Genomic DNA, 12,317 nt, shown 5'->3' on the forward strand with positions numbered 1-12,317 from the left:
TCATTCTACAATTCATACCACACCACTAGGACACAGACACCCACCAAGCCTGCCCTTTCCTGTCCTGGAGGGGACACTGTTAAGGCTCAGCTCGACGTCTTTCTGACCCATTTCATTTCAAAGGCTGCACCAGATGATCCTCAAGGTCCTTTCCAACCTGGCATTCATTCTACCATCCACTCCGCTCTGCCAGAACCCAGACACCGACCCCGCCTGCCCTTCCCTCTGCTGGGCGAGGAGAAGGAAGCGGCGCTGACACCAGAGGATGCTCGGAGGCTGCGGGCTCTGCAGGCTCCCCCTCCCCAGGTCCCCGCGATGCGGCAGCCGCAGCTCGAGCGGGTGGGGAGGGCGGCGACACCGGGTCCCCCCCCCCCCCCGCCACGCGAATGCGAATGCGTGGCGGGGGGGGGGGGGGCACCCGGTGTCACCGCCCTCCCCACCCGACGGTTTCGTTGCCACCCACCGCCCCCCACCCCACGCCCCGTTTTACCCTCTCCGGTGCCCCCGCAGCCCTGGCGTCCTCCGGTTCCTTCCTGCCGCCGCCCCCCAGCAGGGTGGCTCTGCGCTCCGCCGCACCGGCTGCCACCGCCCGCCCGGTTTCCCTCCTCGGTGGCGGCGGCGCCGCTTTGTCCCCCCGGGAACGGCCCTTTCTCATCTCGCCGCGGGTTCAGCCCTCCATGCAGTCAGGGAAAACCGGGCGGCGCCGCCGCCGCTGCCACCTGCGCGCGGGGCGGAGGGACATCCCCGAGCCGCCCGTTCCCGCGCGCCGCCAGCGCCGCCCCCCCCCGGCCCGCCGGCGCGCGCCCCACCGGCGGGGCTGGATCTCGCGAGAGCGGCGCGGGGGGGGCGAGACTACCGGGGGGCGGGGGAGGGAGGAAGGGAGGGAGGGCGCTGAGGGGAGGAGGGGGTGAGGGGACGTGGGATGTTAGAGCGCGTACGGGGCTGAGCTCAAACAGGGCTGAGCCCGCACGGGTCAGTCCACACAGCAAAGAGGCTGAGCCCGCGCAGCCCTGAGCCCACACGGCTATGAGCCCCTACAACAAGAAGACTGAGCCAACACAACAGAGGGATTGAGCCCACACGGCTCTGAGCCCAAAGAACAGAGGGATTGAGCCCACACGGCTCTGAGCCCAAAGAACAGAGGGACTGAGCCCACACGGCTCTGAGCCCAAAGAACAGAGGGACTGAGCCCACACGGCTCTGAGCCCAAAGAACAGAGGGACTGAGCCCACACGGCTCTGAGCCCAAGGAACAGAGGGATTGAGCCCACACAGCTCTGAGCCCAAAGAACAGAGGGATCAAGCCGAAGCAGCTCTGAGCCCACACGACTCTGAGCTCAAAGAACAAGGAGACTGAGCCCAGGCAGCCCTGAGCCCGCCTAAGAGGAGACAGAGCCCAAAGCAGTCTGAGCCTGTGCAGCTCTAAGCCTGCACGTCTCTGAGCCCGAAGAATAGGAGGATTGAGCCCAAACGAGTTTAAGGCCACACAGCTCTGAGCCCACAAACAGAGGGACTGAGCCTACACAGCTCTGAGCCCACATAGCTGAGTCCACACGACTCTGAGCCTGCACCAACAGGCAGACTGAGCCCACACAAACAGAGGGATTGAGTCCACACGTCTCTGAGCCCACACAGGAGGAGACTGAGTCCAGATGAGCCTGAGCCCACATAGCTCAGTCCATATGGCTCTGAACCCACACAACAGGGGGATTGAGCCCAAACAAGTCTGAGCTCACAAAACTCTGAGCCCACACAACAGGGGGATTGAGCCCACATGGCTCAGAGCCCACACAAGGGGAGACAGCCCAAATGGGTCTGAGCCCACCTACCTGTCCACATGAGTCTGAGCCTGCACAACAAGCAGACTGAGCCCACAACAGAGGAATTGAGCCCAAAAAAGAGTCTGAGCCCGCACAAGAAGCAGACTGAGCCAAAACAACACGGGGGATTGAGCCCAAATGAGTCTGAGCTCACAAAACTAAGCCCACACATCAGGAGGACTGAGCCCACACAGCTCAGTCCACATGACTCTGAGCCCACACAGCTCTGAGCTTGCGCAGCAGGGAGACTGAACCCAAACGAGTCCAAACCCACACAGCTCTGAGCCCACACACCTCAGTCCACACAACTCTGAGCCCATAAAACAAGCAGACTGAGCCCACACAACAGGGAGATTGAGCCCAAACAAGTCTGAGCTTACAAAACTCTGAGCCCACACTACTGGGGGACTGAGCGCACACAGCTCTGAGCCCACAAAACAGAGAGATTGAGCCCAAATTACTCTGAGCCCACACAACAGTGGGACTAAGCCCACGTGGCTCTGAGCCTACACAAGGGGAGACTGAGCCCAAATGAGTGTGAGCCCACACAACAGGGAGACTGAGCCCACATGACTGAGCTCACACAACAGCGGGATCTAGCCCACATGACAAATCCCACAAAACTCTGAGTCCACACAACACGGGTATTGAGCCCATACAGCTCTGAGCCCACAAAACTGAAGGATTGAGCCCACACAGCTTCCCTGCGTTGGGGAAGTCATATGAGAAGCAGCTAAAGTCACTTGGTCTGTGGAAGAGGCTGAGAGCAGACCTCATCAAAGTCTACAGCTTTCTCACAATGGAAGGAGGAGGAGCAGGTGCTGATCTCTCTCTGGTGGCCAATGACAGGACCTGAGGGAATGGCAGGAAGATGTGCCAGCGCAGATGTAGGTTGGATATTAGGAAAAGGTTCTTCACCCAGCACCCAGCAGGTGGTGGAGCACTGGAACAGCTTCCCAGGGAACCAGTCACAGCACCAAGCCTGACAATATTCAAAAAGCGTTTGAATAATGCACTCAGACACATGGTGTGAATGTTGGGATTGTCCTATGGAGGGACAGGAGTTGGACTCAATGATCCTTGTGGGTCCCTCCCAACTCAGGTCATTCTATGATTCTATCATTCTGGATGCAGACTGAGGATACGCAGCACAGTGATGTCTGTGGGGTGAGCGCAGCATTTCTGCCACCATCATCATGATTCAGGGCCAGCTGCTCTGCCAGATTCCTCATTGCCCCTGACAATGTAGGGCAAGTACAGGGCCATTCCTGCAATGTCACTGTGTCTCACCTGTCAGAAGTAGTATTTGGGAAAACACCATACCTTGTTCCACGGAGCCCACCAGTTCCAACAGTGCAATGCAGTGGCATCAGATCCCAATCTCACCACATCACTGGGGTCAACAGAGCTTCTGGGCAGCCCTCAACCCACTGCAGGGACGCCGTGCTGCAGGAACATCTACCAGCCGTGCCATCAAGTGCTACATCCCACTTCCACAGAGAGACGGATTGTGTCAGGAAGCAGATGAAGATGTAGCTCACCATCTCCTCAGCAGAAACGACAAACCTACCGAGATTCATTACCTCAAGGAGTAATCAGAGCATATATCATCATCTTGTGTTTCATCTCAATAATTCACAGCCTCTCGGCATTTTTGTCTTTGCAAATTATTTCCTGAGGGTATAAGTTACCAGTTTCTGCATTCATTTTTCACAAAAGCAACTTCAAAGTTGTCTATTTTTTCACTGTTACATAGCCAGGAACCTTGCTTCTGCAAGCTGAAAAGACTCATACATCTTCAGCCAGAAGTCTAATTTTATAATTCTTTTTTATTCATTTTCTACAAAGACAAGAAAAATATGCTTTCAAACGATTTATTGATGTAGATGAGTGGGAGCATTTTTAAATAATTATTAAGAATATTTAAATTCTTGCTGAAAACTGTTTCAGGATGCCGGATTAGTCAATGCTCCTTTTCCACTGCAATTATATATGATAGAGGTGGACAACCATGTGGAATTTCCCAGCTGGGAGCCCTGCCCTAACTAAATGTAAATAATGCAAATTTGAGGAATCTTGGCATCCGTGATAATGTGAGTCTGTTAGGATGGCGTGGTGCCTTGTCATAATTTGGCTGGATCCTGGCCGTGTTGCAACACAGATGCCAATTAGTTATTTGTTGGATATGGCCTGTGGGCCACCGTGCACCGGCTCGCACCTGTTCGCTCTGCATGCCAAAAAAAGAGTTCATGAATACAGAAAGAAAAGTCACAATTACAATTTGAATAACACTACCTGCCTTTGAAACATATTAAAAATAAGGCTTCAGTTGTTATGTTTTAGATAGAATTGCAAATAATTGCCTCCTGGTTCAGTATTTTACTCAAAACACTTTAAAAATCTTTTTGATCACTCTGAATCAAAAAGCCCTTTGGGGGTTAATAGGACATTTAACTTGTTAAAAGATTGTGTTTGGTTTGCTTCTGGATTATTCCTTTCTCTGTTTAGTATTTTGGACTCAAGATGTCTTTCCGATATTTTTGAAACAAAAGAACAGTGAGGTTTCTTTTGAAGGAATAGGAAAAATACTCCTCTTTTTACTGATTCTCCCATATTTTTTCCATTTAAACTCGTCAGTCAATATGACCTGAATCTGCAGAGCAATCTGAGTGACCTGATTTTTCTTTTCCATATGAGCTAGTTTTCTGAACTTTTTTTCCAGCTTTAAATAAAAGTGAATGGATCATGCGAGGCAGGGAAAGGGGGCACAGACAAATGAGGCAGAGCACGGTGCAATGCTGTGGCTATGCTCAGCATGTTTGACTCCAGAATTACTCTGTCACATCCAAAAAGGGTAGAAGAGTAATTAATAAAGGAGCTGATTCTTATATTATGACTAACACAGCAAGAGCAGGGGACCACAGAGAGCCTGTGTAGCTCACTGATGGATACTCAGCTAATAGTTAATTGTCCTTACAGTTCCAGACACTTCCTTTCCCTGGCCTCCACCTTCCATTTTCTTCTTAGAAAGAATGCCTCAGCATGACCTTCTGATTCAGCAGATAGCTGGAATGATGCTGTCCAGGAAGAGTTCCCTACCATTCTTCTCTGGCTGGTTTAAAAGGACTTTGGTAAGGCAGAACACAAAGCCTAATCCAGTTTATTCCATAATGTTTTCTGCAATGATATAAATCCATCCGCAGCATTTTTTTGACTGCTGAGCACACAGCTACAGCAATAATTCCTGGAGCTGGAATAGAAATATACAGTTTGAAGTTGTGAGGTTAAAACCTCTTTGTTCAAAACAGAATAGAAAATGCTAAATAGTAGATGTTATTAGGATGATGCTGAGCTAGAGAATTTTCTCTGCAAAATGAAATACTTAAAACTTGATTCATTTGAATTCTTGTTAAAGTCAAACATTTAGCAAAACCAGTGCAGCACAAAACCCAGCTGATCACCTGTTTTCACTGTTTCCAAGGCAGAACTGCACCACTGATGCCACTAAACAAGGATATTGCTAAGACTTGTCATTTGTCATTCTGCTCACACTGTACACGTAATCTTTACTCTTGGTATGAGACGGAGGAAATGGCTTTAATTGTTCTGCATGTCAAGCTGTTACGCACTTTCTGTTCGTGACCCAGTTCTAATGGTATTCAGAGAGAAGTTTTGGTCTTTACATTGGAATACTAATGTTTGGCAATTGGCAACACACAGTCAGCCTGGAAGACAGCCTGGAACTTCGGCATCTTGCGTTGTACCTGCCTAGAATGTCAGTAATGACAAGTAATTATACAGGCTGCACATCATCACCACGACTCTTGGCTGTTTACCTAACATCATCCCTGTGACAGCATTCTTTTTTCAAGATCCACACAAATAGCCAGCATGATACCACTAAAGAATACCAGTTATGAGCAGCACAAAAAATCAGGGTAAAAAAGTATCTGCATGAACTGCAGGAAGAGTGAGGTTTGCTATGAAGAGCTTTGACCAGGACTAATCAATTACTCTTTATAGGATGATGCATCATTTTGTTCCGCACTACTATCCCAGCTCTGCCAGGCCAGCCAGGCAATGCATGCTGCATGCATAGCTCAACAACTGCAGCCACAGAGTATGGCTCACCACCACCACCTCTAAGCTCCAGGGAAGTGGTACGAAATACAGGATTTTCCAGGAGAATGCAGGAGAATTAGTAAGTCTGGGGCCCTGACATAATCTGGGCAAAATTTACTCATTATCTGAATCCAGTGAGGTCTGCTATTTGAGAAGTTCTGCATTAGACATGTGTGTAGTTAAGCAAAATATTCTTAGATACATAAGGACTTCTTACAGGAAGGATATAAATACTCATATTTCAAGACGCAAGCTCATCATTGAATTAAGGAGGATTAGGAAGAAATTTCTTACAGGCGGGTTATTCCATAAAATTATATTATACAGTATATTATTCCAGTGCATCTTCACTGGAAACTACTACTATTAGTCAGTATCAGGGACAGAAAAATGAAGTAAACCAGCTGACAACCTGGCTCAGGATGGCAATTACTAGATCTGGATATAACAAAAGTCCAGTCCCAACTAGGTATGTTTTGCTTTCCAATTGTTATTTTCCTTCTTTATGTACCACGAAGGACATACGTCCTTGTTTGCAGTGATGCAGTATGTCAAAGGGACAGCTTTGCATTGCTGTAATCTTGTTCTAGGTATCATATTTGCATCTGATAAGGAGGCAGGAGAAGTAAATATCCAAATATATAACAGGAGTTAAAAGTATTGCTGTGAGGCATAGGGAGGGCTTAATGCAATAGCTAAATTAACAACACTTCTTAGCAACAAAAGCTCATCAAACAGCTTTAAAGAGACAGAAGGAGGCCGGTGAATATCCTGCTTTCACTGTCAGCTTTTACTTGATCGTACACACATTACATATGCATATAAATGTGTGCATTTGTGTGTATTTCTGAAAGGTCCAGAAAGAGAATCGCATGGAGAATGCAGAAATGCTCCCCAGCAGGAGAAGCATCAGATCCTAACTGTTGTCACCCTTTCTTTGAGCACCCAGACAAAGATGAGTTTTAAGGAAGGCTGGATTGCATGTGGTTTTACTGCTACTTATAGAATCACCTCCCAAACATGAGACGACAAATGCAAGAAAGCAGGCCATATAAGTCCAATAGTGTGCAGTGGAGACTGGCATTGGGACACCACAGGAGGTTTAATGTGTCTCTGTTGAAAGACAGAGTAGATAAACTGAGAAGGGAGTTGGAAGTGAAAGCAGGTCTTGATAGGTACAGCAGAGAGGGGAGCCATTTGTGGGATGCAGAGAGAGGACAACGTAAAGAAAGGTGGAAGAATGGGGAAAAATACCTTTGTCATGAGTGTTGCGGTCAATTTTCTAACCACAGATTCATCACAGGGCAAGGAGTCAAGGTATCTACAACCAAAATGACATGTATGGGAGTCATTCCTCCAGAGATGTCAGAAGACATGGAATAGACCTCAACTGCATCCTCCTTAAAATTCATCCCTGCTGTGATACAAACAGGAGAAGCTCAGCAATGATTAATCTGGTCATTTCCAGTCACTGCCTTTTCGTATGTTGACCAATATGATCTCACCATCACCTTGTGCTTGCATTATTTGTTTTCTTCATAGACCTGTCGGCCCTTAGTTTTGATTACCAGGTGTTCGATATAACAATTTAAAAAAAAAAACAACAAACCAGAATCTTAACACAATGGGTCTTAGGGCCTGGCAGTTCTGACCTAAAGTACTGCCAGTCCTACCCTCCCCTGTTTGTCTCTGTCATTGTGACATACCACCCTGTCCCTCGCAGGAACACAACTCTTTTACAGCTGTGCTATAAACTGTACGGGGAAATTGATTTGGCTACAAACACTGGTGGCAAGGGAAAATGCTGGATTCTTTTTGCTGTATGAGTTCCCCCATCTGGCTGGGTGCACAACCCCATCTGGCTTGTGCTAGCATTGAAGAGGGAGAGGGACAGTACAGGGTCAGAGCAGAATTCAGATGGCGCAGATTTAAATTAGACAGGGAAGATTTAGATCAGACATTAGGAAGGAATGTTTCACTGTGAGGGTGGTGAGGCACTGGTACAGGTTGCCCTAAGAAGTTGTGGATGCCGCATCCCTGGAGGTGTTCAAGGCCAGATTGGATGGGGCTTGGAGAAGCCTGGTCCAGTGTGAGGTGTCCATGCCCGTGGTGGGAGGGTGGAACTGGATGGGATTTAAGGTCACTCCCAACCCAAACCATTCTATGATTCTATGAAAAGGGGCTATTATCCATGGCCATCCTTAATCCTGAATTAGCACCGAATACTTTGAAACACTACATGACAACTTTACACAGGGACATCTAGGCATCACCTCTGTACAAATAATAAATGCCCATAATCATAGAATCATAGAATAGTTAGGGTTGGAAGGGACCTTAAAGATCATCTAGTTAAAACCCTCCTGCCATGGATCAGGCTGCCAAAGGCCCCATCCAACCTGGCCTTGAACACCTCCAGGGATGGGGCATCCACAGCTTCCCTTGGCAAATCGTTCCAGCGTCTCACCACTCTCATGGTGAAGAAATTCTTCCTAATGTCTTGTCTAAATCTGCCCCTCTCCAGTTTATACCCATTCCTCCTCATCTATCATCACAAGCCTTTATGAATAGTCCCTCTCCAGCTTTCTTGTAGGCCCCTTTCAGGTACTGGAAGGTTGTTATAAGATCTGCTCTGAGCCTTCTCCTCTCCAGGCTGAACAAGCCCAACTCTCTCAGCCTGTCCTCACATGGAAGGTGCTCCAGCCCTCTGATCATCTTTGTAGCCTCCTCTGGACCCATTCCAACAGCTCCATATCCTTCTTACGTTGAGGATTCCAGAGCTGGACACAGTACTCCAGATGTGGTCTCACAAGGAGGAACAGAGGGGCAGAATCCCCTCCCTCACCCTGCTGGCCACACTTCTTTTGATGCAGCCCAGGTCACAGTTGGCCTTCTGGGCTGTGAGCACACATTGCCAGCTCATGTCGAGCTTCTCATCGACCGGCACCCCAAGTCCTTCTCTGCAGGGGACTTCTCTGCACGTCATCCCCCATCATGTACTGAAATTGGGATTGCCCCGACCCAGGTGCAGGACCTCACACTTGGCATTGTCAAACCTCATGAGGTTCTCCCAGCCTCACTTCTCCAGTCTGTCCAGGTCCCCCTGGATGACATCCCGTCCTTGCAGTGTGGCAACTACACCACTCAGCTTGGTGTCATCTGCAAACTTGCTGAGGGTGCACTCAATCTCACTGTCAATATCATTGATGAAGACATTAAACAGCACTGGTCCCAGTACGGACCCCTGAGGGACACCACTTATCACAGATCTCCATCTGAACTTTGAGGCATTGACCACTACTCTTTGAATACGACCATCCAACCAGTTTCTTATCCACCTTACCGTCCACCCATCAAATCCATATGTCTCCAATTTAGAAAGAAGGATGTTATGGGGGACTATGTCAAAGGCTTTACAGAAGTCTAGGTAGATCATATCCATCGGTTTACCCGTGTCCACTGCTGTGGTTACCCCATCGTAGAAAGCCACTAAGTTGATCATACAGGATTTACCCCTGGTGAAGCCATGCTGGCTGCCATTAATCACCTCCCTGTCCTCCATGTGCTTTAGCATAGCTTCTAGGAGGATCTGTTCCATAAAAAATGTGTAAATAAAAAAAAAAAAACAGTATTCATACTCCCCTAAGAAGAAATTCATCATTCATAACAAGTTTGCAGTTGGTCAGTGCTGGAGTACAGGTCAGGCTGGACCCGGATTTTCTTTGTCACTTGTGACAGCCCACAGCACAGCATGCACTCGGTAGCTACCCAAACCAAAGGCCATTCTTTGTAGAAAAAAATAACAATAACTGTTAGTGGTTCGAGAAACCTCACAGTAACAGACGAGCAGAATGTGAAAGGCAAATGAAAGACTAGGGCAATGGAAGAGCATTCAGTTATGCTGTCAAGAGGTGCTTTCAACTCAGTAATAACCTAAAATAAGTAGGTTTTTGTCCCCTTTAATTTTAAAAAACCTAACATAGGGCTTAAAATAACATTTTTTTGCAGTGATAATGTTGTTGTTTGGGTTGTGATTGCTTTTTAAACCTACTAGTCATTAAAATATCTGCTTTTTTTCCCCACGCTGACTCACTCTCTTGGTTATATAAAATTACTGGTGCTTTTGTCATCCCTTTGCCTGGCTGGAGAACTAGCTCAGCAACATTTGTGTACTCGAATGAAGCAAGTAAGCCTTACTTTGTGCCATGATGTATTCCTTGCACAGACAAAATAAAAGGAGAAATCCCAGCCTCACCAAAGAGAACCAAAACTAATCCCACCTTAAATTTAGGAGCATTGAGATTTGACTTCAGTTCTTTTTTTCCAGTCAGTAGTGCCAGACTGAGTCCATCTGGAGTGTCTCCTTCGGTATTCAGCTTGACTTGTGACATGATCTGTTCAGCAGAGACATTTGTGAATACGAACTCCTGGTTCTGAAGTCTAACATAATAAAAGTTAAAAATACATACTTAGCTGATCATCAATAATGTGCCCTTGTTGCAAATTTAAATGGAGTTCTGCAAAGGAGCTTCAGAAATTACACTAAATTCGATAACAACCTGTGCTCCTAATTACATTTCTTGTTACGATTAACAAGAAAAACACTTCCAACTTCTGAGCATGGAGGCTCACACTGAGATAGGAGGAACAAACAGATTAATGTCATTAGCACACATTGCCATCTATAATAAAACTATAGCAGGCCAAATGCTCTACTTCACGGTCTTGAAACTCTGTCTCCCTCAGTCACATCATTGTTACTCTTTCAGGATGCCAAGAAGGGAAATGGATCTGGCAATTGTCACTGGTTGGAAGCACAAACAATTTTTCCCTTAACCACATCAGCTTTGCAGAGTTACCAAGAATATAACTCTGTAAGAGCTTACTTTGGTCATTAAGGAGATCTGACTCAAAAAAAGGAATCGCTGTGTTGAGTTAGGAGATGTCAGTTGACATGGTTACTAAACTGATTGCCAGAGGCTGAGAAGTTAGATACTAGCTTTAATTTTTCAACATTTTTCCCTCCAATTTTCTGCTAGTGGCTCTTGCCAGAAAAAAGCCTTTCAGGTGGATGGCTCTTGAGACCTAGTATAGCAGTGTTTGTGGTTCTGGAACAGATGCATGTTTTTACTAGCACCATAGGTCATTATCAATTAGATCAGATGATGATGATAATAACAATCATAATTTAATGTTGTGGTGCCTGAATTGCTGTCTGTGGTGACATCTTAATATCACACATGCTTTAACTCTTTCTCTTAGCATCATGCATGCTTTAAGTCTAGCTCTTGAGAAGATGAATAGAAGTTACCAGGGCACTGATACTAAAGTTAAAATTAAATGGCAGTAGGAGTCTTAGAAGTAACAGACCGTCACTGAGTACTTGAACCTAAGTTCAATTTTCATAGAATCACAGAAAAGTTAGGGTTGGAAGGGATCATCTAATTCCAGCCTCCCGGCCAAGGGCATAAATACCTCCCACCGGATCAGGCTGCCCAAGGCCCCATCCAACCTGGCCTTGAACACCTCCAGGGATGGGGCAGCCACAACTTCCCTGGGCAACCTGTGCCAGTGTCTCACCACCCTCATGGTGAAGAAATTCTTCCTAATATCTAGTTTAAATCTGCATAGTCCCTCTCCAGCTTTCTTGTAGCCCTTTCAGGTACTGGAAGGTCGCTATAAGATCTCCTCTGAGCCTTCTCTTCCCCAGCCTGAACAAGCCTAACTCTCTCAGCCTGTCCTCACATGTAATGAGCTCTAGCCCTCTGATCATCTTTGTAGCCTCCTCTGGACCCATTCCAACAGCTCCATATCCTTCTTACGTTGAGGATTCCAGAACTGGACACAGTACTCCAGATGTGGTCTCACAAGAGAGAAATAGAGGGGCAGAATCACTTCCCTCGACCTGCTGACCAAGTTCAATTTTAACAAAGAGAAATGACCCATTTAAGTGTGGGAAGGGGCAAGAAACTTCCTTTAATTAATTTCTCAGTACAAGATACCACAAAAAACAAATTAGTCAGAGAATACTTGAAGGAAAAACAATCACAATTCGCTTCTCAGGTGATGAAGAGACATAGCTGAGGTCTGTGAAAGCTCTTAAGCCTGAGCTTGCTTACATGTTTCACAAACCAAAGCCAAGCCTGGGAAATCACAAACATATGACAATTTTCCTTCCTGCTGCTAGAAACTCTGCCTAATCTCCCAGCAAGTGGTCCCATTTGGCTCATGCTCAAAGCTTGAGTGAGATCCCAGTTTCCTATAGCTTAATATAATTTGTACATCAATTCAATGAACAGAAGCAGCACAAGAAACCTCCTGGCGTCCTTACACCTTTACAAGCACGCATGTATTTTATGCAAACCAAGCAGGAAGG

General features: G+C 46.8%; 1 protein-coding gene across 6 annotated transcripts in view; it reads right to left on the minus strand.

Annotated features, from left to right (window-relative positions):
• MAST2 (microtubule associated serine/threonine kinase 2) overlaps positions 1-808 on the minus strand; it is a 196,705-nt gene extending 195,897 nt beyond the window's left edge. For 4 of the 6 annotated variants that reach the window (XM_054073775.1, XM_054073774.1, XM_054073773.1 and 1 more), the window contains exon 1: positions 491-808. In XM_054073775.1, the coding sequence (XP_053929750.1) occupies positions 491-655 (165 nt within the window). In that variant the 5' untranslated portion in view covers positions 656-808. The remainder of the gene's footprint in view (positions 1-490) is intronic. The other 2 variants (XM_054073777.1, XM_054073776.1) reach the window with 1 other exon arrangement.
• Between the last annotated feature and the right edge of the window lie 11,509 nt (positions 809-12,317).

The sequence above is a fragment of the Cuculus canorus genome, chromosome 8 (genome assembly GCF_017976375.1).
Source record: "Cuculus canorus isolate bCucCan1 chromosome 8, bCucCan1.pri, whole genome shotgun sequence".
Classification (NCBI taxonomy): domain Eukaryota; kingdom Metazoa; phylum Chordata; class Aves; order Cuculiformes; family Cuculidae; genus Cuculus; species Cuculus canorus.